The 24,978-nt window shown below is 43.9% G+C and overlaps 1 protein-coding gene across 1 annotated transcript; it reads right to left on the reverse strand.

Annotated features, from left to right (window-relative positions):
* Window positions 1-24,840, reverse strand: LOC103355271 (serine/threonine-protein kinase 10-like). Its single transcript, XM_008278997.1, has 18 exons — window positions 24,116-24,840; window positions 19,879-20,043; window positions 16,742-16,790; window positions 16,341-16,490; window positions 14,209-14,281; window positions 13,920-14,114; window positions 12,529-12,610; window positions 11,551-11,682; window positions 9,850-10,602; window positions 9,637-9,767; window positions 9,340-9,463; window positions 6,950-7,129; window positions 4,969-5,098; window positions 3,589-3,713; window positions 1,772-1,963; window positions 1,566-1,691; window positions 1,357-1,470; window positions 1-425 (listed from the first exon to the last, which is right to left on the reverse strand). The coding sequence occupies exons 1-18, from the start codon at window positions 24,263-24,265 to the stop codon at window positions 279-281; spliced, it is 3,018 nt and encodes a 1,005-aa protein (XP_008277219.1). The 5' UTR covers window positions 24,266-24,840; the 3' UTR covers window positions 1-278.
* Between the last annotated feature and the right edge of the window lie 138 nt (window positions 24,841-24,978).

Raw genomic sequence — 24,978 nt, forward strand, 5'->3', positions numbered from 1 at the left:
TAATCAGAAATTTCTCAGATTTAAAAGCCAAAGACACCAAATTCTACAGGCACTGGATGCTGTATAAAAATACTCGAATCACAAAAAGAGGGTCGGACCGAGAGCTACGTCGCTTTAGTGGTTGTTTTGAGGTGAAACGCTGAACCTGAAAATCTCTCTAACAGAAGATCTGAGCCGAGCCGAGCCGCAGCGTCCGGACGCAGAGAATCCTCCGATGGCGGCCGGAGGACGAAGGCAGCTCCGGACCAGTCTCTACCGGAGCGCTCGCCGGCTTCCTCCTAGAACCCGGTGGAGTGGACGCTGGGGATGGGGTAGAACTTGGAGATGCGGCTCTGGGTGGACGGGTTAAGGCACTCCGACTCGCCGCTCATCTTGAAGAACACTTCCTGTTCCTGCAGCTTCCTGGCAAACTCCTCCTCCAGCGCCTGCAGGACAACAAACGAGAAGAACGCGTCGGTTTTGTCGCCAGCTTCACGTCATTCACTCTGAGTTTATTGTGTGAGACGGAAAGAGGCTTCAGCTGCCAGCGTCAGCCCTCATCATTCTGTCACCACCTACTGAAGCTAACCACAAACCAAGAAGTTAACAAACTGAACAGTTAGACAGTGTTGCTGTGTGTGAGAGAGTCCCTGTGGAGTGCAGCCAAACAGATTTTCATATCCATCATGTTTTGAATTAATAATCAAGAAGATGTACGTTAAGGCAGATTTTTCGATCATGAAATGTGCAACAAGCAGGTCAACTCCTCAACTATTAAATATGATGATAAAGTAAACGGACGCCACGTAGCTGCACGTTCAGCTGTCATCAGGGAAAAAATAACCAAATCTAAACTAAAAATGTTTAAATTTTACAATCAAACTCTCTTTATTGTTCGTCTTGTTTAAAAATTCACAAAAAATGGACCGTTTGCTTGAAGCACTGCTCTGTAAAAAACTAAAAATTGTATTTTTGTACAAAAAATGATCAAGAAATTCTACTTTCGTGTTTTCTTTTTTGTGATTTATGGCATTATAATTGTGTCATTCTGCATAGAAGACATTTGTAAGTTTCTGTTTCAGATCATTCTGTTTCCGTTAAAGGTGCAGGACTTTATGTTGCAGTGAAAAAATGAGCGACAGGAAAAAAAAACATGACAGGAGCAAAGAATGACAACCTAAAACTGCCTGGAGAACTTTAATGTCGACACAACTTTGCTCTTTACTCTTAAAACAAAACGCGGCTTATTTTCAGAAACTCCTCCTCAGACTGTCGTTGTGTCGTTCATCACATCATCTGAATCTGAATTTGGAGCTTCACTTTATTGAATTTCCCTTCTGGGATAAATAAAGTATTTTTCATTTCATTTCATTTCACCTTCTTGCGGGGTCGCAGCTTCTCCCTCCACTCCTTCAGCTCCAGACTGTGCTCCTCGTCCAGCTCCTTCAGCTTCTGGGTCTCGTGTTCGATCAGCAGGTGGCACTTCTCGTTCTGGAACACAGGGAGGCAGAGCAGACGTTGGTGTTTCTGTCCGCTTTGTTTAAACAGACTTAGATAGACAGATAGATGACGTTTGTAATGCAGACCTGCAGCTGTTGAAGCTCTCGGACGTTGGCGTCGCACTGCAGCTGCAGGTCTCTCATCTGGTTCTCATGCTTCTGGTGCTGATGGAGCCTCTCGTTCTTCTGCCGCTTCTCCTCCTGAGCTGCGAACTGCAAACAGACAACGTTGTTCTCATCTCGTATTCTCTGAAGGAGTTCACCGACCACGAGGGCGGGCGGCGGCGTCTCACCTGCTTGACCTTCTCCCTCTCCTGCTCGGGCGTGATGGAGGCCACCGTGATGCGGAGGCTCTTCTTGAACATGGCCATGCGGGTCTTGGCCTCGCTGCGCTGGATCTTGGGCAGCCGAGTTCTCTCCTGCGTCTGCTTGTTCTTCATCTCCTCGATGAGACGCTGGTTGTAGCGCTGCATCTGCTCCATCTCCTGCATCGGCCGGGTGAAAAAACACATTTTAAATCGAGAGCTACGATGACAAACGGACACATTTCAAGATGCTGTGTGCGTATCAGTGATGCTCTGTGACGTTAGCGAGAAGATTTCTGGACTGAATTCATCCACTGAATTAGAATATCAGGCGCCTTTCAGTCAGACTGAGTAAGATCAGAGCGTGACGTCAGGATAAACACAATTGTATTAAAACAGTTTAGCTCCTCCCCCACATAAGCTGAAGTCAGTATTTCAAACTGAGAAGACTTTTCCTACAGCGGAGGCACAAACTCGAAGCAAATCTCTAAAATGGTTCGGACGACATTTGCTGCACAGATCTGACCAATTTCTAGATTTTATCACATTCGTCCGTTTGCCACCGTGTTTGTTCGCGTCATGTGATCGAGGCGGATGAACTGCTTTTCTTACTTAAATTGAACCGACATCCAGCAACGCACCACCTGAGCTGCTTTTTAACAGCAGACAGACTCTGGGTTTTAATGATGTCCTGATTCTGTCTGTAAACCAGCATATAAAGCTCCCAGATCAGAGCTGTATCGGGCTAAAGGTTCTGTTTAAGTAAATGTTGAAACAGCAGGTTTGTTGGTGCTACGCTCATCCGTAGGTTTTGTTTTTTGGGTTGCATTTTAATTAAGAATTCTTTAGTTGTTGCTGCAGGATATGTGAAGTTAAAAGTTTTAATTAATATCTTCAGCATTCATTAACTGCCCTCTGTTCCTCCGTTCCTCCGTTTGTTTGTTTGTGACTCGTGTCGATCCAAGCGTTGCTGCAACCTCGACCATCTGGTTGTTTTTATGCTACCTCCCCGAGCGAGATGCATCACAACAGCTGGCGTGTTAACGGCGCAGAGCCTGGGTTTGAGAATAAACTGTTACCATGGCAACAGTTTTATTAAAAAAAAGATGGTTCCAGATGCAGGAACAAAAACGAAAACTTGAAGACGAAACTCTAAAACGTCCAGTGTCTGCGGTTTTCTTTTGACTAACACTAAAAAAACAAAACAGCATCGTCTCTATCAGCTGGATGCCAGCAGTCAGATGATGAGGTGGAGTCAGAGCGTTCTGCAGCACTGAAGAATGGTCTGACTGCATCGTATCATCATTCTGCTATGGGGGAAAGTGCTTTAACTCGTTTGTATTTCTTTAAACCCATCACAGCCGTCCTGGGCGAAGCTAAGCCCGGGATGTGGCAACGGTGCCCCGCAGCGTCGGGGAGAAGTATGTTTGTGGAAAGTTGGCACACATGAACATAAAATAATTCACAGAAAATTATTCTTTATCGTTCGATCCAAATCGTGGTGGCAGCTTGGAAAGTTAGCAGTTAGTTGTAGCAAAGTGGATTTTGAAAAAAGTATGGAGCAGAGGATGCTAAGGGGACGAGGAAGCAAAACTAAAGCACATTAATATCATTATGAGCAACATTAAGTCACAAATTAACTTCTGGCACCTGCAGACAGATGACAGGACAGTGTTTTCAGCCTCTTGTGTTTACAGAGAGGATAACTGAAGGTGTAATGTCAGTAATAGAAGAAGAAGGAAACGCACGGCTACATCAGTCCAAAACAAAAACAACGATGCTACAGAGATGAAGCGACTCCGTACCTTCTCGTGTCTCTTGAGCAGCTGGTGTCTCTGCATGAAGTACTGGTCTTTGAGCTGCTGTTTGAACAGCTGGTGCTTCTCCTGCAGGTGGCGCTCTTCCAGCTCCCACATGGCCGCCTCCCGAGCTGCACGCACACACACAAGCGGACAAAAGACAAAGCTGAGCGGCTGCACAGAAGCACCATTCAGCGGCTGATTGGAGGGGAATATCTCTTATGGTTTTCATATTTGCAGTGAAGAGGAACAACAGTTGTGGACCGGAGTCACCTCATTAGCAGCGAATGACCGGATGCCTGAGATATTTGTGTCCACCGACATCAACTTTACTAACGAGGTTTCAGCTTTTAAGCTTTGAACTGTCTCCCCTTTTCTATGGGCAGTGAAAGCTCTTTACGAGCTCTAAAGCGCAGCTACAACCTCCCGTGACTTGGTTCAGTGGGCATTTCTGAGAAGTGTTGTTTGTGCAGCTCCCCGGCATATTAAGGATGGGATTAAGTCCAGACAGGACGGCCGCTCGCTGGAAGGGGCTGCAGCCGATGTCAGAGGGAATGTGGTCCGAGGGAGCATCTCGGGAGCTTGTTTACTGCTGATCTTTATGCTCCATAGATCGAGATGTGACTGAGAAAATACAAACCGTGCTACCAGGAAAAGAGGATTTTCAAAACAACACTAGCATTAGCCTGAGTTGGAGTCACTGCACGGAGCAAAAAAGTCATTTTAGTCAGAATTCTTTAAGCATCAGAGTTAGTCTGATGGAGGAAACTCTGCTGTTAGTAAACAAAAACCAACAAATATCTGCATGTGCTGTTGTTTTAAAGCTTCCAGACATAAAAAAGTGATAGCTTAGCAATATTAATAACACTAGCATTCACTAGGAATCATGCTGTTGACCTTATGATAAATGCACACCCAGTTTTCAATTAATTTTCAGCTTTGGTCATGAGAAAGATGTCTGGATCCAGTATGGTGGCACAAGGTCAGGTAGTGGCCAGTGTTGATGCTGCAAACTGGATGAATGAGAAGTTTGTGGAGCGTAAAGTCAACACAAGGAGAAGGGTCTAGAAAGCTCAGTGGTTTTAATGAAAATGCTACATTTTCAGCATGTGTGGCTTTTCTTCTCTTCACAGGCACCAACTTGATCTACTGCTCATATAAATTTATCTGCCTAAAGCTTCTACAGAACATGTATCGGCCCTTAAAGAAAAACGCCTTCTAAGGTTTTAATACTTCTGCCCTGTTCTGATGCATTTACGTGTGCAACCTTTAAATTCTGTGCAGCATCTAAGAGCAGAAGCGTTGACCATCAAATCAAACCGAGAAACCACAACTTGCCCCACGTGGCTGAAAGCGGCGTCGCCTGACAGCCAGTGCGGTTTTTACCTCTCAGAAGCTGCTGCTTGTGGTTGAGACAGTCTCTCTCGATGGTGGCGAGCTCGTGTTTGTGCTGCTGGATGATCTTCTTCAGAGCGCTGTCCAGATCCTGCTGCTGCTTCTGGAGAAACTCTTGTTCCTGGTGGAAGGAGGACACAAGGAAAACGTCATCGTGGGCACGTTTTTGATGATGAAACAAGTCGCAGCATCTGTTTCTACACCGAACCGACAGGAAGCATCACCTGCTGCCACAAAAACCTCCATCGTACAGCAGTCAGGGACTTCTGAGATGTGTTTGTGCACACGATTTGCCCGCCGGCTGCCGTGTTCACCTCAGGCTAAGCTTGATCCGACAAACCAGACAGTTACAATAAACCTGTTTCGGCTGCTCGTCGGTCGCACTAAGCCGACCTACTTGGCTCAGATGACGCACAAGAGCCTGACAGTCAACAGGCCGATAAAGCACTCGGTTATATACAGTAAACCCGCCTCGTAATGTAAATCATTCCAAAGTTAGTATGTTCTCAGGGGGGGAAACCAAACACTTGTTCCGTCTTCTTTTCTGATTGAACTTTCTGAACTCCAAAACCTGTTGACGGGTTTGAAAGTCACGTTGTCTTTATGAAAATTACCAAAATCACACTGTTTATCAGAGCCAGGAACCGATTTGTGGATTTCCAGCTATCACATAGTCCCTCGAAATATTGTTTAAAATTGTGATGCTTCATCAAAACCCCTTCGTTCTTCATGTGAGAAAAAAAGAGTTTCAACTCAATAGATGCTCTGAAAAAGTTAAAAATTCCACACTACTGAGAAGCCACGACTGACTCGGCTGTGAGCAACAGTCGTGTGACAAAAATGGCGAGAGTTTCTGGATGAACTGAAAGACTGAGAGGGAAATAAAACATCCAAAATCCAGCATGGTTAAAAAACAGTGGAGCAAGTTGTTGGATGATACATTCAGCATAGTGAAATATATTTCTAGAGTCAGAGCAGTGTGAAAAAATGTACAAAAGTTAAATAACTTGAGTACATCGAGCAGTATTGGTGACACCTGTGGACGCTTGAAAACAAGTTGCTCATATTGATTCAAATAATCCAAGAAATGTAATTAATTTTTTTGTCTTCTTTATTAATTCACGTCATCCTAGCGGTGTCATACTGCGCTGAAGTTCTTTCTCCTTCTAGCCACGACCCGGTTGTTTCCGTAGAGGTCCAGGACTTAAAATGAAAAATGTGTCCAGAGCGAAAAAAAAAACCCAGAACCTCAGCAGTAGACACTCATCTTTGTCTGACAACACGGAGCTACATCAGCAGGTGGAGAAAAGACAGAACAAGAGAGGATCCATGAAAACGCAGTCGGAGGTTTCACTTACATCCTGTATGGGAGCGTTGCACAGCGTGCACGAGGACAACTGAAAGGACTGAATCATTACATGGGCGACTCCCTGTGGATCACAGTACGTTACCTCCTACTCATCTCACTACACACTGCACACACACACACACACACACACTGGACACTGCAAACCATAAAAAAAAACTGCAGCAAACATCACAACAAAGAGTCTCTGCATCTGTGTTCTGCTCTGCTTTTTTGTTGGTAGAGCTGGACTGATGCAGCGAGCGTCACGGCACACCGAGGCCCGGTTACCTCCTCTGCTGTGGTTTGGATAACATCCTCTTTAAAGCGTTTCATGAGAGCGTGTGTCACGTGCTTCGGAGAAAGTCCTGCTCCCTGTTTGCTCTGTGCGCCGCGAGCAACAGGTGGAAATAAAACGAGACAAAAGCTGGTGATAGATTAAGACTCCGGGGGAGAACAAATGAGAAGTGGCAGCGCAGACTGATTCAACGGCCGCCCGGCTAAACAGAGGTTATGTAAACACCTCCGAGACCGATCAGGAGGCGTGCATGTGTGGAAACATCAAAACAAGCTGCTCTGAATAGAACATCAGCAGTCTTGTGTCTGGGGGCGCGACGTGCGGCTCACCTCCTTCTTGCGGTTCTTCAGCATGTTCTGGTACTTGGACAGCTCCTTGTCCTGCTCGGCTTTGATGCGTTTGGCCTCGTCCCGGAGCCGGTTGGTGTGCTCCTGCTCCAGCCTCTCGATGGTCTGCTTCTGCTGCCGCTCCAGGTTCTCCACCTCCTGGTCGTATTGGCGCTTCTTGCTCTGAGGGACAGAGAGGTAACCGGTTACTGGGACAGAGAAGCTAAAACCAACATCTAAAAAATGACTACCACATCATATTAAAGGTTTATCTCAGGACTTCAAGTGCAGCAGCAACTTCAGTGACATTTGCTGGTTTGCAAAAACTTAAAGCTGATTTTTGTATTGTATAACATACAATATTTTTGCCCGCATTAAACATTAAAGTCTGTAGTCAGGTGTGCATTTATGCTCAATGGTTGTTTTTCTTGCTGTAATCATTCCGCCTGTTCATCCTACGTCCAGTAGAAGTGATGGAGGACATCTGAAGTCAATAAGAGTTGAATAAAAATCCCTGTAACTTTTAATCTCCAGGTGGACCAGTGAGTCGACTTGCTCTCATCAGACTGAATTCTGATTGGTCAGATGATCGGGGGTGTTGCTCTCATAAAGACAAAACCTCTACAATCCATTATTTTAGATTGTGTGCCTGAACCCTCTAAACTTCGAGCACTTTCTGGGCGTCTTTCGTCACATGTTTCCTCACTGTTGGCTCATTTTTTTTAACTGCGGTATAAAGTTCTGCACCTCTATGGAAACAGAACAACCATGACTAGAAGCAGAGAGAACTCACATGTGTTCTGTGCAGTATTAATAACAGCTATAATGCCGTTCATAGTAGGTTTAGACTAGCCTAAAGGTGACTCTACATGTTACAGATATTTTACTACCTGTCTGCTCTGTGTAAACACAACCTGTAGTTCACTTACGGCCTTCTGGTTGAACAGAGGAGTTCATTTTGTAGAAGTATCCAGCCTGGATTTGGTTCATTTTCTTGCTGGTACACTACATCTGATGATTCATTCAAGGACCTCTGTTTTTACAGCTGCTTGTTCTGATAAAAGGTGTTATTTTAGTCATTAAAAAAAAAAAAAAGCCTTTCTGGTTGACGTCATGGTTGTTATTTATCTGCATTCTACTTATTAAATTTATTCCAATAATATTTTATAGCAGGCAATGTGCTCGTGAGTGAAGCTCTGTCTGAAGCGCCAGAGACACTTTGCATGTTATGAAAACGAGCTCTAGTGCTTCTGTACTGTCACCTAGAAACACAGGAATAACAGTGGGGAAATAAAAGTGTCCTTTAAAGAACAGCAGAGTCTGGATCTCTGCACAGTGGAAGAAAGTAACAGTTAGATGAGTCACGGCCTTTTGATGCTTTTTTCCTACATCTGGATGGGTTTATGATCGCAGAAGGCCAAAGCAAACCTTCATTTAACAACCGCAGAATGAGCCAGTTTTCTCTTTTTAACGTGTCCAGGTGCGCGCTGTGGTTATGCAAAGAGCGCTCATGTAGTGAAGGTAAACCAGCATCCACGGAAGGTTCAGACCGACCACGTTGGTTTCCACGTTTCTGTTTAACCGAGGAAGAATCCAGGATTTGGAAGCTAAGCGAGGTGCTTCTATCTGTACTCATCAGGCACCTACTGCTCATATAACGTGTTACTAAACAGTTATTTATAAATCTTGTTTAGTTATTTTACTTGAGAGCTGTTTTAATCATCGACCAGTCGTTAAAGTTTCCAGCTGCAAGGTCGGTCAACTGATGATGATGCTGATGGTAGTTTACTGAGTAGAGAGTCTTCACAAATGTGTTGTTGTTCAACTGAGAAAATAACTGACAGACTAATAGTGTAAACCCAAAGGCGTGCATGTCTTGGGATTAAAAAAAACAAAAAAACACTACAAGTATACCATTTATCAGCCAGAAACCGTTAAAAAAGAAAAAAAGAAAAAAAAAAAGGCAGACTTAATAACCAAATCTAAGCTTCGAATCTTGACATTTCATCAAAATTCATTCTGCATGTGTCATTTAAAAATGTTAATGAAAGCAGTTCTAGAGTTGATGTGCAGCATAAGTGTTTGGTCGCGTCAAAATGTGTAAAAAAAAAAAAAGTACATATGAATATCTATAGGAGGTCCAACTACCATCTTTTTTCAGTGTGGACCAGCATGTTGATTCCAGGTTTTCTCATTTTTTTCCAAATAAATATGTAAAGAAATGTAAGTGTCTTTTGCTTCTTTTCTTCTGGGATTTCTGGCGTTCTACCTGTATTATCTGGCTGTTCTGTTTCCACAGAGGTTCAGGACTTTATACTGCTGTGTAAAATGAGCCCACAGTGAGGACTGACAGGAGAAACTGTTTCAGAGGGTTAATCCACAGTGGCACTCACCGTGGTCTCCTGCTCGAAGCGCCGGTAGATCTGTTCTTTCTGCTGCTGCAGCTTGTTGCTGAGCTGCTGCTGCGCTCGTTGCTCCTCCTTCTGCAGGAGACGAAGCTCCCTCAGCTCCTGCCGCCTTGGAGACGGTGAGAAAAAAAATAAAAAGGAGGAAAAAGGAAGTCAGTCATGTGTAGCTTTTTGCATAAAGCAGGTCACAGTTGGGTTGTAAGAGAAGCTTCCTGGATGAGTCATTTTCATGGTGTTGGCATCGAACTGCTGCCTGTATGTAAATGAGGATCAGGTGGTTACCTCAGGAACCTCATCTCCTCGTTCTTGGTGTCGTTGTCAGTGATGATCTTTGATGTAGTGACGCTAACCTCGACTCCGTCCACCATGAATTTGCGAGTCTTTTTTAGCGTCTTCTTCTGACGCTTCATGTCCTGAGGAAACAACAAAGAAGAGTTTAAAGACGTGTCTGTGATACATGTTCTGATATTTGACGGTGTGGACTGAGCGTGTCACCTGTATGGAAACAGATCCAGGCTCTTTTGTTTTGGACAGGAAGCTGGAGATGGACAGATTCAGGTCTACGCTGCTGTTGTCTGCAGCCGAGCCGCTTCCTGAGTCTGAATCTCTCTCTTTGTCGTCTTTAGCTTTGTCTGGAACCGTCTTCTCCTCCTCAGCATTAATTTTATCCTTCTCTGTGGCCTTCTCTCCATTCTCCTCCTTTAGAACCTCCTTATCTTGCTCCGGTAGTGTCAAAGTCACTTTTAGATGTTTGTAGCGCTCTTCCTCATCCTCCTCCTCTGCTGGAGTGCTTGGTTCCTCCACAACAGGTGTCGTTTCCTCCTGAGGAGCCTCGGTAACCTCTGGCTGCTCTGGATTCTCAGCCGTATCCACCTCTTTTTCATCCTCGACAGCTATTTCCAGCTGCTGCATTTCCTTCACAGGTGCCTCAGGTTCAGTCTCTGGCTCTGGTGTGGTCACATCTTCTGCTGCTTCTGGAACTTTCTCCTCCTCCTCCACTGGTTTCTGTTCTGTCTCTTCATCCTTCTCTGGAGTGTCTGAGGCCTTCTCTGTAGGCGCCTCGGCAGCAGGCTCCTCCACAAAGCTGGTCTCCACCACATGGTTGTCCGCTGGGAGCTCGGCGGGCGTCGGGACGGGCAGAACTGGCTCGACCTTCTCGGGGACTGACTCCAAGATGGAGGGCGAGAGGGGGATCTTCTCGTCCTCCGAGCTGGCGACGCTGACATCTGATGGGGCGCGTTTGTGGCCCTGAAGAAGACGAGGAAACAACCAGGAAGTCAGGATTATTGTTTTTTTTACAAAAGCCAGAAAACTGGTATTGATGATGAGATTTCAGCAAGTAGAATCACAGAACATGTAGACCTTTTCCGTTCTTAGATTTCCTCTTCAAAGAGCCACATCCTACACATTAACAGGTTTATTTTTATAAGTTTAAGGGTGTACTTGAATATGTTTACATGATTCAAAACATTATTCCTCTCATTCACCCGATGTCTGTAACTAAAGCTCCATTTTAGCTCCAGTCTCTACTACTTTGAGATTATTTTTGGGGCGGCATTTTGGTTGGGATCAGGAAAAGCTGATGTTTATGATTAAAGGTTTATTTCAAATGCCTTTTATAGTATATTTATGTGTGTTTTTCAGGGCTAGGCAACAAAACTACTTACTCTTGTGTGGAAAAAAAAAACATGGTCAGTTTGTTTATAAGGATGACTTGCTGCTCTGATGGGCCAGTGAGTCCATCCAAAGCATAATAACATCGGCGAGGAGCCCCAGATCTCTGAGTACAGAGATGTAGCTCTAGTGAGGAAATAACGTAGGATTGTCAGGCATCTTGTCGTTCTTTGTTTGAGGAAGAAAAGCCTGGACTTCAAACGAGGCGTTCCGCGGAAGAGAATACCTCCCTTTGAGCTTTGTACGTTTGCAGTTGTTTTACAGAGCAGCTACATACTGAAGGAAAGGGGGAAAAAAACTCAAAAAACAAAGCAAACGCTGAGTAAACTCTCAAACAAAGTACTTTCACCAAGGTTGGAGATTTGTTTTTTGCTTTTCCTGCTGTTAAAAGACGACCAAATAAATGGCAGATTGGTCGATAACAAAGATAAACAGTTACAGCTGTATGATCTTTACATAAACACAGTAGCACCAGTAGACCACCTCTAACATGTTACAGCAGATTAATAAATATCTACTCACCAGATGTGCTTCTGTGTCTTCCTCCTCCTCTTCCTCTTTGTGCTCTTCAATCTCCTCGGTGACCTCAGCCTTCGCCTCGGCTATCAGCTCCCTCAGCGGTCTGCTGTCGGCCACAGTGGACACGAACGAATGCTGTGCACAGGCAAGAAAACAAAGACAAAACCGCTCAAATATTAAAGTTCTGTTCAAATGCAAACACCCAGTACGTTGAGTGTGTTGCGCTGCTGCAATAAAAAAACGCTTCGGGACAATTAGCAACAAATACCCGGCACCCCGCTGACAACTAATCCCATTGAGGCCGAGATATAAATTGCTCACAGTATAACACACTCCTCTCACAACAAAGTACATTCAGCAAACACGCATTAGACAATACCGGCTAAATGTTTAGGTTCTTCTGCACCATTAAGTCTCCCTTGGGGATTTTCAGCCCGTCTGTCTGAGCGCACTTCACAGCAAACTGAGAAATAAACAAACTTCCTCAATTAAAAGCGATCTACAGCGACAGCCTCACCTTCTTCGGCTTGGAAATCTGCTGCACATACTCTATCGCCGGCCTGAGAATGTGCAGCTTCTTCGATATCAACACCTTCATGGGTGGCAGGCCGCTATTTTGTATTTTCAAGCCCATCGGGTCTCCTTTGGTTGCGGCGTGTCGCGTATTCCCTGAGTCAGAGTGTGTCCTCGCTGGCTCTCTCTAAGTAAGTGGCACCGATTTGGCCGAGCACCTTAAACCCAACGGAAAAAGAAAAGCCTGCTCCGCTGACGTCAGCTGGACTGCAGCGGGATGAGCGCTGCGGGACAGACGGTTCAGTACCCGACGCCGAGCACGTAAACAGATGTCGTCTAGGACTCCGCTGCTTAACGGCAGGTGGTGCGAGGGTGAGGATTGGGGAGGGAGGGTTATGTGGTTTAAGCATCCAGGTGTGGGGCTACGAGTGCTTAAAAATAGCAAGACAGGGGACGAAATAAAGGTACCTGCAGAAGTTGCGGCGCACTCCATCTGTTGTCCACGTTCTTATCCAGGCACCGTTTGAGGAAATCACTAAACTCTGGGGACCTGAAAGACAGAAGAGCATCAATGAGGTCAGTTCAGTCCTGTACAGTAACAAAGGGCTCCAGACTGTGATTAAAGAGCGCTGAAATGTCACACTTGTGCAGTTGCTTGTACAAGTCACTGTGGTTGAAAAATAGCAAATCTTCTCTCCCTGCCTGATGCATAAAACCATCTGTTTAGGCGTTTACAGATCCATACCTGATTACTTTCAAAACTAAACACAGGGGATCAATAAAATAAACGCAACATGGCTCAACAATGGTGGAGCAAGTCGTTGGGAGACACCTTCAGCATAATGAAACATCTTTCTGGAGTTGATATAAGTGAGTAGTTGTGGTAAAAATGCAAATTGGTAAATATCTATAGCATGTAGAGCCACCGTTGTTTTGCAGTATTTGTAACATCTGCGGACACAAAAAAATGTTGTGTGTCAATTCCAGGATTTTTTCCAATTTTTGCAAACTAAATAAGCTTTTTTTTTTTTTTTGTTTCTTATTTGTTTTGCTGTAGAAAGAAGAGATGTTTGTGTTTTCTCTGCTTCCAGCCACGGTTGTGCTGTTTGTTGTGCACTGTGAAGTCAAATGTGACAAGAGCAAAAAAATACATAAAAATTGCTCAGAAAGAAAACAAGAAGTGAGAGGAAGAGGCTGGTGAAAAAGGCTCTGACACACAGTTCACTACATTCAATCACAACACAGTGCCAGGACTGAAAAGTCTGAAGAAAACTATTACCAGCGATTATGATTTTCGCTTCCTACAATTAAATAAACATGATGAGTCAATCAGAAGAATCGTGTAGATAAAATCACCTGGTTTCAACTTGGACCAATATGACTTTATTAGACTTTTTCTTTCATTACTTTCCAGCTAATTTTCATTTACACATCTATCTGAGTTTCCTGCAGCCAGCTAGCTGGGGTGTACCTGAGCCTGCATGTGAGGCGTTTAGGTGTCGTCTGTAAATTGTAGTGTCTATCGCGTATGTGAGGAGCTAGACCTGTGACCAGCTAATAGGAGTAATATCAAGCAGCTTAGTGAAAAAGAAATTATTAAAATGTTTTACAAATATTAAGTCTTGAGTCACTGTCAATCTTTACATTTACTATTTGTCAGGTGGATTCATTTTTGGGGGAAATCAAATCATGTGCTGGTGCAACGCTGGCAGCACCAGTGCAACCAGTGGAAAAGTCAGTCTGGAGCCCTTTTGTGTGATGCGAGTTGAGCCTGGGATAACGGAAACTCAAGTCAGCAGCCCTGAGGCATCATCTTCGGCGTCCCTGAGTGGAGGTCAGAGCTCCTCGCTGTGACTCACCAGCGTGACGGCTGCATTAAGGTCGGAGGATCGGCCTTGGCTATTTTCAGCAGAACTCTCATCGGGTTCATCTCGTGATTGGGCGGCTCGATCTGCGCCAGCTCGATCAGCGTCACTCCGAGGGACCAGATGTCCGCCTTGTAGTCGTACGGACGGTCCTTGGACGTCTCGCACATCACCACCTCCGGAGCCATCCTTGGAAGAAGAAACGCAGAAACGTCAGAAAAAGGGAACTCTGGCAAAAAAAGTAAATACTTTTGTTCTGTTTTTGTTTTTACACTCTGCTCACCAGTAAGGCGTTCCAATGAAGGAGTCTCTCCTCTGCAGCGTTTTGGTGTTTTTGGCAGAGACACCAAAGTCAGCTGGAAGGCATGTGATTCAAGCAAAGCCAGACATTAGCACGAAGAACAGCACTGTCATTCATTTTCCAAACGCAGCCACACAAACCAAACGTCTAAAATGTCAGTGCATGACACGAACACAACATAACTCAGCCTTTTGCTGTTATAACACTCTTGCATTTGCATGACAGCATCACTCTCGGTATCATGTGTGAATAAGGGCTGATCAGTTTCCCAGCAGGCACCTCTGTGTGTGTGTGTGTGTGTGTGTTATGTCACTGGATAAAATGCTTGCTGTGTGTTATTTCACCAGTGACTCATACCCCTCTGACTAAGCTACAATACTGCATCTACTGTGGATGTGCTGGCACCCAAACTGAGCAGCTGTTGTGCATAAAGACCATTAATTCACATCACAAAGTCTGCAAACGCTACGAAACAACAAGAGAGTGCTTTTAGGGTTCTTTTGTACAGGTGCACTCCAGCAGTTTCTGACACCGAGTTCAGTTTAGTCGTGACAGAAATCTCTTCTGCAAACAGTCGTAATCAAATGAAGCTGATTTGAATGGCACATTGAAACGCAACCCGATTTAAACAAAGTGCTGTGAATGGGCGACACAGAAAGCAGGATAACAACCAGTAGGATCATATCGAAAATATAATAAATACAAAGAGCAACCACAAGCTATCAGAAACATGTGTGTCCAGAGAACACTTGAAGATGCATAATGTTTTACCAAGAACTTCACTTATTATTGTATTACTACAAATTCTACTTGAGCTTGTTTTAGTATTTCTCACTTCTGTATTTTTATATGCACGTCCATACATTTGGCATTTTCATCTTTTTTGAGTTTCTACCTGTATGTTCTGTTTGTGTTATATAACATCCCCTCCCTTATCATTTTATTATTTCCCTTTTTTAATGTTTTATTGTCTTTATTAAAATGTTTTTTTTTTTCTCTTTGTTTCTACACAGCACCTAGTAACTCCAGTTTGGAAAGGTGCTACAGAAAAAAAGTTTATAATTCCTTTATCATATTATGACAGCATCTTTTATATTTGCATCTAATGTAGTTTTGTATATGCGATTTATCTGCTGTACTTTAAAGTAAAATTACCTCTTTTGTTGTGCTCTTGTACCTCCATTTGTTTATGTATCAGCTCAGTGCTGGTTGTATTTATGTTCTAAGTTTTCTATTCTGTAAAACATTTACCTTGAAAAGCAATTTGTGCTCAAGCTTGAAAAGTCTTACATATACATAATAACAATACTTATCTAGTTTTTATTCAATATTCAATTATGTATTACTACGAGTAGGAGAAGAGGCCAAAACTACAAAAACCACATGCAAAAAATGCGTCAAATACCAAGTAAATTAGTCCGATTTCTGGAAACCTTCTGTAGTAACAAGCAGCACAGCCCTTCACAAAGCAAAGCATCCAAAACTGACTGTGTTATAACTGTGTGACATGTGTGGACTTTCATGTCATGGGAGGATCATGTGAACATGTAAGCTTCTTGCACTAAAGGGGCTAAAAAAAAAAAAAATCAGGGTGGAAAACAAACACCATGTGGTCGAGCTGCATGTAAGATCTACATGATATCACATGATACCGCGACACTGTTTCTCTCTGCTGTGAATGATGTCAACAAACACCTGGAAAGCCAACAACGTGCTCAGGTTGCATGTTTGAAAACACCTCTGAATGGACGTACAGTACATTCCTGTGTCAGAGGCCACATCAGGAGGAAACATGAGGAAAACAACTCCAGCCAAAAGCACACAGTCTTGTCTACATTGCCAGACCGTGAACTCATTTATGATTTTTTCCACTTGCAAATTAAAAAACAGTAGACGGAAAAATGTAACAGTGAGCCAAGATAACTCACTGGAGTTCTTAACTGTCTCCTACACCCTGCATGTATTGTTAGGTTACAGTATCCTGCACCCATCCTACGACAATGCTAATCTAAGCATCTATGGACTGAGAGTCTGAGTCATAACAATTCAGGTTATTGTGGAGTCAGGGTCCCTGCGTGGAGACGACGAACAGCTGGATTGAAGTTTGCCCTTACCCAGCTTGACGTCACCATCCAGCGTGAGGAGGATGTTGCCGGCCTTCAGGTCTCTGTGGATGATTTTGTTTTCGTGGAGGTAGACGAGCGCCTGCAGAGTCTGCCTACACACCACCCTGATCTGAGGCTCCGTCAGGGGTCTCTCCAGCTCTGCGAAGGAGAGGCGAGGGTCACACAGACACACGCTTCCAATTCCTCACCCAGAGATACACTAACGCGACTCAATCACAGGAGGTAATAAGGGTTAAGCTACATTTAGAGTCCTGGAGATTGAAAACTGTAATATGTGGGTGGTCCGCCGAGGCCTTTTGATGTCTTAAACTGGCTCTTTTTCTCTCGCTATCTGAGCAATTTTCTTTTTGATGTTATAACCTGCGTACAAAGTGGAAACGCTGACTCACCGAGCATGACAGCATCCACAGCTCCTCCTGCACAGAACTCGATGAGGATCTGCCAGCGGGAGGAAACGGAGAACAGAGCGTTAGTCAACATGTGCAACACAACCTGCATGTGTTTATGTAAAACGCTGCGCTTTCAGGGCTGCAGCTAATGATTATTTTCTAGATGAACGGATTAGTTTGGTTTATAAAAAGTCAACAAATGTTCGTCAGTGTCTCCAAAAGGCTGAGATGATGTCCTCAAATGTCAAATGAGGAGGAAAGAAACCAGAAAATGTTCACAGAATCACAAAGATTTTTTCTTAAATAGTTACACAAACTGATCAATTGATTTTTGAAGAATTTTACGGTTGAAAACTTGGTGATTAATTGAATAACTGTTGCAGGTCTTCCTTGGCCTGCTAGTCCACAGCGCCACAGCTTAAACCTCAGCCTGGTGAAGCAGCTTCCTGGTGAACCTACAGGTTTAACTTGCTTTCTGTATTGAGTGTGTCAAAGTGAGATCATTCCTTTATCCTTATATATTTCTATTTATGTGCATAAATATACGTATTTGTGTAAATGTATGTACTTGCGTGTGTTTTTCATTGTTGTGCTAACATTTGATTTACTACCTACGTACCTTGATAAATACACTTCAGTGGATAAATTCAAACTAAGCCTGTTTTCTCCAGGTCTTCATTAAAAACAGCTCATTAAAAATTAGTAGTAATGATCAATTTCAACTTTAGATGTTATCATGATCTCCCAGCCCTTATGGAGCTGCATCCCTGTACTATCTGGGGTACCTAACCAGCATTACCTGGCTTACGTTCAGTCAACTGACCAATCAGAGCAGACCAGGCTTTGAGGTGTGGGGCTTAAAGAGCTAAAACGGAGAGTTTTCACAGAGAAAAATAATGTGCTTTTGAACATCAAAGCATGCAAACATATTTGAGCAAAAATAACAAGATAAACCTGTAAAATGTGCAGAATATGTGCAGAATAGCGGGCGACTAACTGAGTAATCGTTACAGCTCTACATCACACAGGAACTTTCTTTATTACGTGCTGGTTATTCATAGATTAGGAGTGATCAGTGCAACAAAATGCATTTTAAACAGAGGTGCATGCACACTGTTCATGAAGCAGAGAACCCGGTGACCTCTGGAGCCTTTTGTGAGGTTCTGGAAAGTTCTCAGCTTCAGAGAGAAACACTCCTCTATCAAAAGAGCTCATCCTCACCATCACATATCCAAACTACTCACGTGGATAAAGCAATTTGAGAATGAACCTCCACCCAGCCTGCATGAATGAACCGCGCTGAGCTCATAAAGGCATTTAGCAGCTTTCAGTATGGCAGCTGACGTAAGAGGATTGGCCCAGTTGGGGCCACATTGTGGAAAGGTGTTTCTCACAGCTGCTAGCTAGCTTGCTAGCTGCATTTCCAGACCTCAGGGCCCTATTCTGCAAATAGGATTAGAGTATCTATGGACACAGCACCTCAGGCAGCGGCGAGTATGATAATGTGCAGCAGGTGAGCGGAAGCATCTGGACTGTGGGCTGAAACACATGCTTGGCCTTATGGCACCACGCGAACTGGCTCCTCTGCTGAGATCTGGGCAGCGCTGGGCTCGGGGAAGAGGAAGCAAAGCTGCACTTCTGCAATTGTGGAACCGTTGAGAAACCAATTGCGGTTGTCCATCAAGGCTTTTTTTCACAGCCTTGCATTTAGAAAAGCAAGTGTAAGAAGCTATAAATGGAAAAACCTCTCGCAGTGGCATTCCAGAGCCTTTCAAGACTGCTCCACTTCCAGCAACAAAGCCCTTACAAGACACACAATGCGTCAAGTCTCACAACAGTCTTGGCTATTCAACATGCACACGGTTCTAGTGTTTCCCTGTAGGCGTGCTGTTGTTTTAGCGACTCTGCTGCCGTACAATGGCCCTCACAGTGGCTTTTCAGAGCGGCGGCGGGCAGAGAGGAACCACGGCCAGGGCTGTGGCTTCCTCTCCCACTTGTTTATTCGACCCAAACGCTTAGAGAACTATGCGCCCACAAACTTTCTAATCCATTCATGTGGCACAGAAACAGAGGATGTGACTGATCGAGTTCAAGACCTGGGAGAGCGAAATTACCAGCAGACAACACAAAAAAATGTTGTGAAATCACAGCAGAGAAAGGAGGTGACATCAGTTTCTTTTTTTTAAATTTTACAATGCAGTTATCACCTCTCGGGCTGCGCGGGAAATACTCGCGACAAAGCCTTTCATCTTCAGGAAGAAATGTCCTGAACACTCTCTCCTCTTTACACGAACAGGTGCCACACAGGCGGAGATAAAAATCACCCTCCATCAGGCTGTGCTCATTGTTCGCAGCACAATGGGGAAGAAAAAAAGGGCAGCAGTGCAGTGAAATTAAATACTCGGGCGATCGTGAGAGTTGATAATGACCTGACTGTCTGCTTACGTGCCTGTGTGTTGACTCCCAGGAGTCAAAGCACACATTTTAAAACACATTTGAAACGGAAAGACGTCCACTGTGTAGATTTTGTCCACTTTAAACACTAGATTGGACCAACCTGTAATCCACCTCTGTGACTGAGTTGACACGCTGTTTATTTATTCATGAACACTTCCTCAGTGTTTAGGCCTTGGCTACAATCCACGTCTACTGACACGGCTCCTTTCTGCTAAGTGGAGTTCATAACTGACGCTCCACGATGCGAAACAAACGGCAGAGCTTGTTTGTAGTTATAAAATACGACCAAATGCATGTGCTTTCTGTTGTAAACAAGCAGCGACAGCGAGCTCACATCAGAAGTGGATGGATTATAAACCTGCATGATGATTAACAGCCTTTAGCTTGTTGTCGCGGCTCATGTGAACTTTGGCCATATATTATGATACGAATATTACAACAGGAGAGAAACTTGCATGAACGGCAAACAGCCAAGTAATAAAGGTGGCAGGCATGACTATTGTGCAATAACTGGAGGTTTTGGGCTGCACATGCTGCACAGGGGATAGTCCATTGTGATATCTTGACTGGTGTACGCTGTGTCTCAAAGGGAGGCTTTGCTGTGTTAGCTCTATATTTCCCGCTGCTTGGGTGGCAACAGAGGAAACACTGATGAAACCGACACTCTTCCCTCTACTCACCCAGAGTTTGCTCTCATAATAGAAAGCGTCGAGCAGTTTGACAATGTTTTGGTGGTCGCAGGAGGCCAGGATGTCAATCTCCACCATGTAATCCTCCAGCTCCTCCTCGGTCTTTGTGTCAATAACTTTGGCAGCAGCTAAGACGCCCGTCTGCTTGTTCTGAGCCTGTGGGTGAAAAACACTGTCAGAGAGCCGTGTGGCCAAAAGACCCGAGGTATTCACAGTGTAAAGGCTTACCCCTCTCTGATACTGACAGCTAATGATTATTTTCTTTGTCTGGAACGTTCTCGACTCATCAATTAGTTGTTTGATGTATGAAATTCAAGACTCTTAACCCCAAACCCAGCCGTCAGGATAGAAAGGTCCATCCATCCATTATCTATACACCGCTTAATCCTCACTAGGGCCGTGGGGGGCTGGAGTCTATCCCAGCTGACTCAGGGTGAAGGCAGGTTCACCTGGACAGGTAACCAGTCTATCACAGGGCTACACTTAGAGACAGACAACCAAGCACACTCACATTCACACCTACGGACAATTTAGAATCACCAATTAACCTCAACATGTTTTTGAACTGTGGGAGGAAGCCGGAGAACCCGGAGAGAACCCACGCTGCACGGAGAGAACATGGAGACTCCACGCAGAAAGATCCCGGGTGTCCTCACCGGGACGCGAACCGGCGACCTTCCAGCTGCGAGGCAACAGTGCTAACCACTGAGCCACCTGTGTAATTTTATTGAAAATTGCCAAAATTGCAGCATTTATCAGAACCAGAACAGGAAAAATGGTAGGATTTTCAACTTTTAGATGCTCCATGAAGTAAGTATGTGTGACTTTCAGTTTTCTAGAAAAAACAACCAAATCTAAGCTATAAAAAATAAAGATATTCATAAAAATCACTGTATTTTACATTTCTAATTTTAAAATTCCCAATAAATAGTTAGAGTTTGATGCCCTCCTTGGTACAACTGGGAAGCTAATAGACTTTTCAGCTGCTGTGTTTACACAAAGCAAAGAGGAGAAAAGTACAGAAACAAATGAAAAATTTAAATAATAAAATATCTTTAGGATTCAGAGCCACTACTTTTTCCAATGTTGCCAACATCTGAAAAATATTGAACAAGTTGTTTTGATTTTTTTCATTTTTTGGAGAGTAAACAACCAAACAAATGCATTTCTTCCGTTTTAATGATTTATGGCATTATAAGTCTAGCACACTGCGTTCTCTCTCCTTCCTAATGACGTGCTGTTCCCACAAAGGTGTAGAACTTTACATTGTAGAGAGAAATAAGCTCACACTGAGGAAAAAGTGACAAAAGCACCCATAAACTGTTTGGGATTCAGAGGGTTTCAGACTCAGAAGTTGTTTGATGCCAGACTTGAAGTGTTCTTGACCTCAGACCTGAAGGACGAACCTCGTTCAGCGTCAAGTGGATGTAAAAGCCACAAATAAACACTGTGCGTTGCTGTAGGAGCGACTATGTCAGCAGAACACGAGACATGACTCGTAACAGTGGAAATTCCTCCTGTTTGTTTTGGCTTCCCCGCAGACAGGATGTGCTCGATGAAGCCGCCGTGGCGATATGGGATGCAGCCACTTCCTGGTGACCCGCGTGTCTTCCGCAGTCGGCCTTGGAAAAAAACTTAAAACCCCCCCAGTACGTATTCTGCTTTAGATACAGTTTGTGTTACGATCGATCGAGTGTGGTGGCGTCCCATCGGAGCGGCGGTGCGTTACAACCGGGATGGCTGGAAGCCCAGACATACAAACACAACACTGCAATTTACTATTTGTGGATCTCCTTCAGCTTGACTCTGGAGCGCTGCTGCCAGCGGCACAATTTGATCTGCGGCAACTCGTCAATCTGTTGATCCTCAGAAAACGAAACTATTTTGATAACTGATATTTTGTTGTTCTGACTCTTATTTTATTGTTGTAGTTCATTTATTTTATTTCTTATACAGAGAGTTAAGTTTGTGAGTTGATTGTGACTCTGAATGATTCTGATTCTGATCAATCTCATAATTTTTGCAACTAAAAATGCCAAACAAATTCCCTCATTCTAGAAATCTGTGAGAATTTAAATGCATCTGCTGCTGTATGAGAGTGAAATTTAGGCGCACATGATCTGAGAAATGTGTGAAGTTTGAACAGGCGTTTTTAAATAAATGCTGATATTTTACAGACAACATAATTAATTAGCTAGATAAGAAAATGATCAGCAGATTAATCAACAATAATGGCAAGTGAACCTTTGGGCAGTGACTGTACATTTTATGACAGGAAGCATTTACAGTGAAGGCAATAAATCTGTTATCTTGTCTGACAGAAATGTAAGCATTTTCCTGTTACTTATGAGCATTTGATGAATAAAGTCCACGTTCTGCTCGAGTAAATGAAACCCGACTTAACAAAACTGGTATTAAAATGCTTTTTGTTTTTTTTTTAAATTCCCATTTCTGATCATTTCGGTGCTGCTGATTTTCCTCTAACACTGGGTAAAACCCTTTTGCAGGGCATAAAGAAAATCCTCAATGCGGAAAAACCTGTGACAGAATAACTGCTGAAAGGTCTGTTTTGGTGCTTTTTCCCCTTCCTGAGCAGTCAGTCACTGCAGTCCACATGAGCTTTGCTGGTGAAACTCTGGGCACCCTGTGACTGAATGTGCAAGAAGATTAGGCTTACTTTAAGTATGATACACTGGCATGAAATCTTGGGTAACTATTTAAGAGGGTCCAAAAATAGCAGTTGGCAACAAAGAACAAAAACAGGGCTTCAAAAAAAAAACCCCACAGCCCTCCTGTGTGATAACATTTACTGTCAGTCATGCAAATGAAGCTTCTGGCTCCGGCTATGCATTGAGGTCAAAGCAAACAATGGCACCATTAAAATGATAACAAGGGGTTTGCTTTGCCACTGGGTCAGCTTTCTGAAACTGTAATGCTGCATCATCTAAAACCAGCAGTCAGGAAGTAAACATCATCCACTGTGTAAACATTCAGTTCTGATTTTTCTGACAGATATGCTGATTTGATTGGTGACATTATCTGTTTTAGGTTGAGAGTCAGTTCAATATTTACTGTTTAAAACGTGTCATGGAGCTTCATCACATGAGACACCATCAAAATCCTGACTGCAACACCAGGAGGACAACGTGAAACTGTGAATTCACCGACACGACAAAGTAAACTGTGGGTCAGATGCTGCAAAACCTATCAAGTGCAGTTATTAAACAATTACACTGGGCGTATGTCACATGGAGAGCAATAAGCATTATCAGTGGGCAGCATAAAATACGCCTGAAAACTTCTGCTTGGATTTATTGTTTTTAAACAGCTCAATTCAACATGTTTTATTTGCATGTCGTGATTTGCCACTAGCATTGTTTCAAATTGCTATTTCGCTTGGATATGATTAATTGTTCAGCCCTAATCCAGTGCTATTGTAAATGTGTACTCCTGCTTAGGGCTGAACGATTTGCAAAAACAATCAAACTAATTACAGCTACTGCGGGACAGCGACAGTGGGAATGGTCCTTTTGTCAAATCTTCTCCACCAAGAAAAATATCATCTTGGAACTTCGGTAAGAACCACTTCTCTCTCGTTTCATCTTGTATTCAAGAAGCTCTGACTTAGTTTTAGAGGTGAAGGAGCCTCCTGGGTATCCACAAGCACCTAACAGAGATGTCCTGGTGCATTTTACTGAAGCAACACTGATAAAAATATCATGATTTTTGCTGCAGCCTGTAAAGGAGCATGTTTCCTTCTGTCTGGAGAAGATGATTTGCAGACTGCAGCATCTCTGTAGCACCACAATGCCTCATGTAGGAAAGCATTTTGTGACTCAATCAGAAAATTATAGCCCATGCACTTGGCCTTATTGCAGTTTTGATTATATTTTGATTATTTGCTCAGCTTTGCTCTCTGCATGCACACGATCTGAAGGAGAAAAAGTCCAGAAATCCAGTCACATGTAAACAACACTGTAGAGGAGAAGGAGCCCAGCAGTCCTGTCTGACAGCACCTCTGTCACACAGGACTGGTTCTGGAGGAGGTGGGTGGGTCAAAGCAACGCAAGACTGAGGTGACACTGGTTTCACAATGAGTCAGGCTGCAGAAACACTGGCTGATGGGAGCTGGGAGGACAAAAAAATAGAACTCCTTTTTGGTCATATTTTGATTATTCTAGTGTCGAAAATAGATGGAGGAGCAGCTGTTCAGGGGACAAGCACCTACCTTGAACACTTTTCCAAAGGCTCCATCTCCCAGCTCGCCGATTATGTCCCAGACCTCCTCCGGATTTTCATCCCTGCGGACGTGCTCGTACTGCTTCTTCTTCTTCTCGGCTCCCAGTTTAAATATTTTGCGAAAATTAAAAAACGACATCCTGGATCATTCGAAAAGTTTCACCAAAAAAAAAGGGAGATCAACTTTACTGCCGGTTCAGCACAAGTCTGTGGAGGTGCATGTGTGCCCCGTTAGATTTAAATAAATAATAATAATAATAAAATCTCAACAAACAATAACAGTCAGGATCCAAAACCTAGCTTAGCCTTTGACACTGTTTTGACCAGTCCACCGGGGAGCTCTTTCGCACACCGTGGGTCATTGTTGACCCCTAAAACAACAGCTAAAGGTTAACTTAGACCCCTGCTAGCGTTTAAAATCCACCTAAATAAGAGTTTATTTTTAATTTAAAGTGTTACTGGAGGCTCGTCGTTGTTCCAACTCCGGGCGACCCGCTGGCCCGACGGCACCGCGGGGCTCTTTCTTCCACACACAAAAAAAGACAAAAAAAACACGAGAAAGGCGTCCTCCCGAATAAATTAACCACTTCTGACAGATTAATTCACTAGTTTCCTTTAGGGTAGTAACGCCTGCCGTGTATTTAAATTCGGCAAATCGGTGAAAACGGTCATCTTTCCTCGCTGTGGGACGGGTTTAGTAATCTAGCGGATTTAGTGTCGCCGCGCGTTCACGGCTGCGCGAGTTCGCGAGTTCTTTTCTCTCCGTGCCCCTCGTGCTCGACGGTTGGCGGGGCAAATCCGGTGTTCTGCTGCCCTCGTCTGTACGGGAGACCGAACGCAACGGGAGACGGT

This window comes from Stegastes partitus, unplaced genomic scaffold (assembly GCF_000690725.1).
Source record: "Stegastes partitus isolate 25-593 unplaced genomic scaffold, Stegastes_partitus-1.0.2 Scaffold141, whole genome shotgun sequence".
Taxonomy (NCBI): domain Eukaryota; kingdom Metazoa; phylum Chordata; class Actinopteri; family Pomacentridae; genus Stegastes; species Stegastes partitus.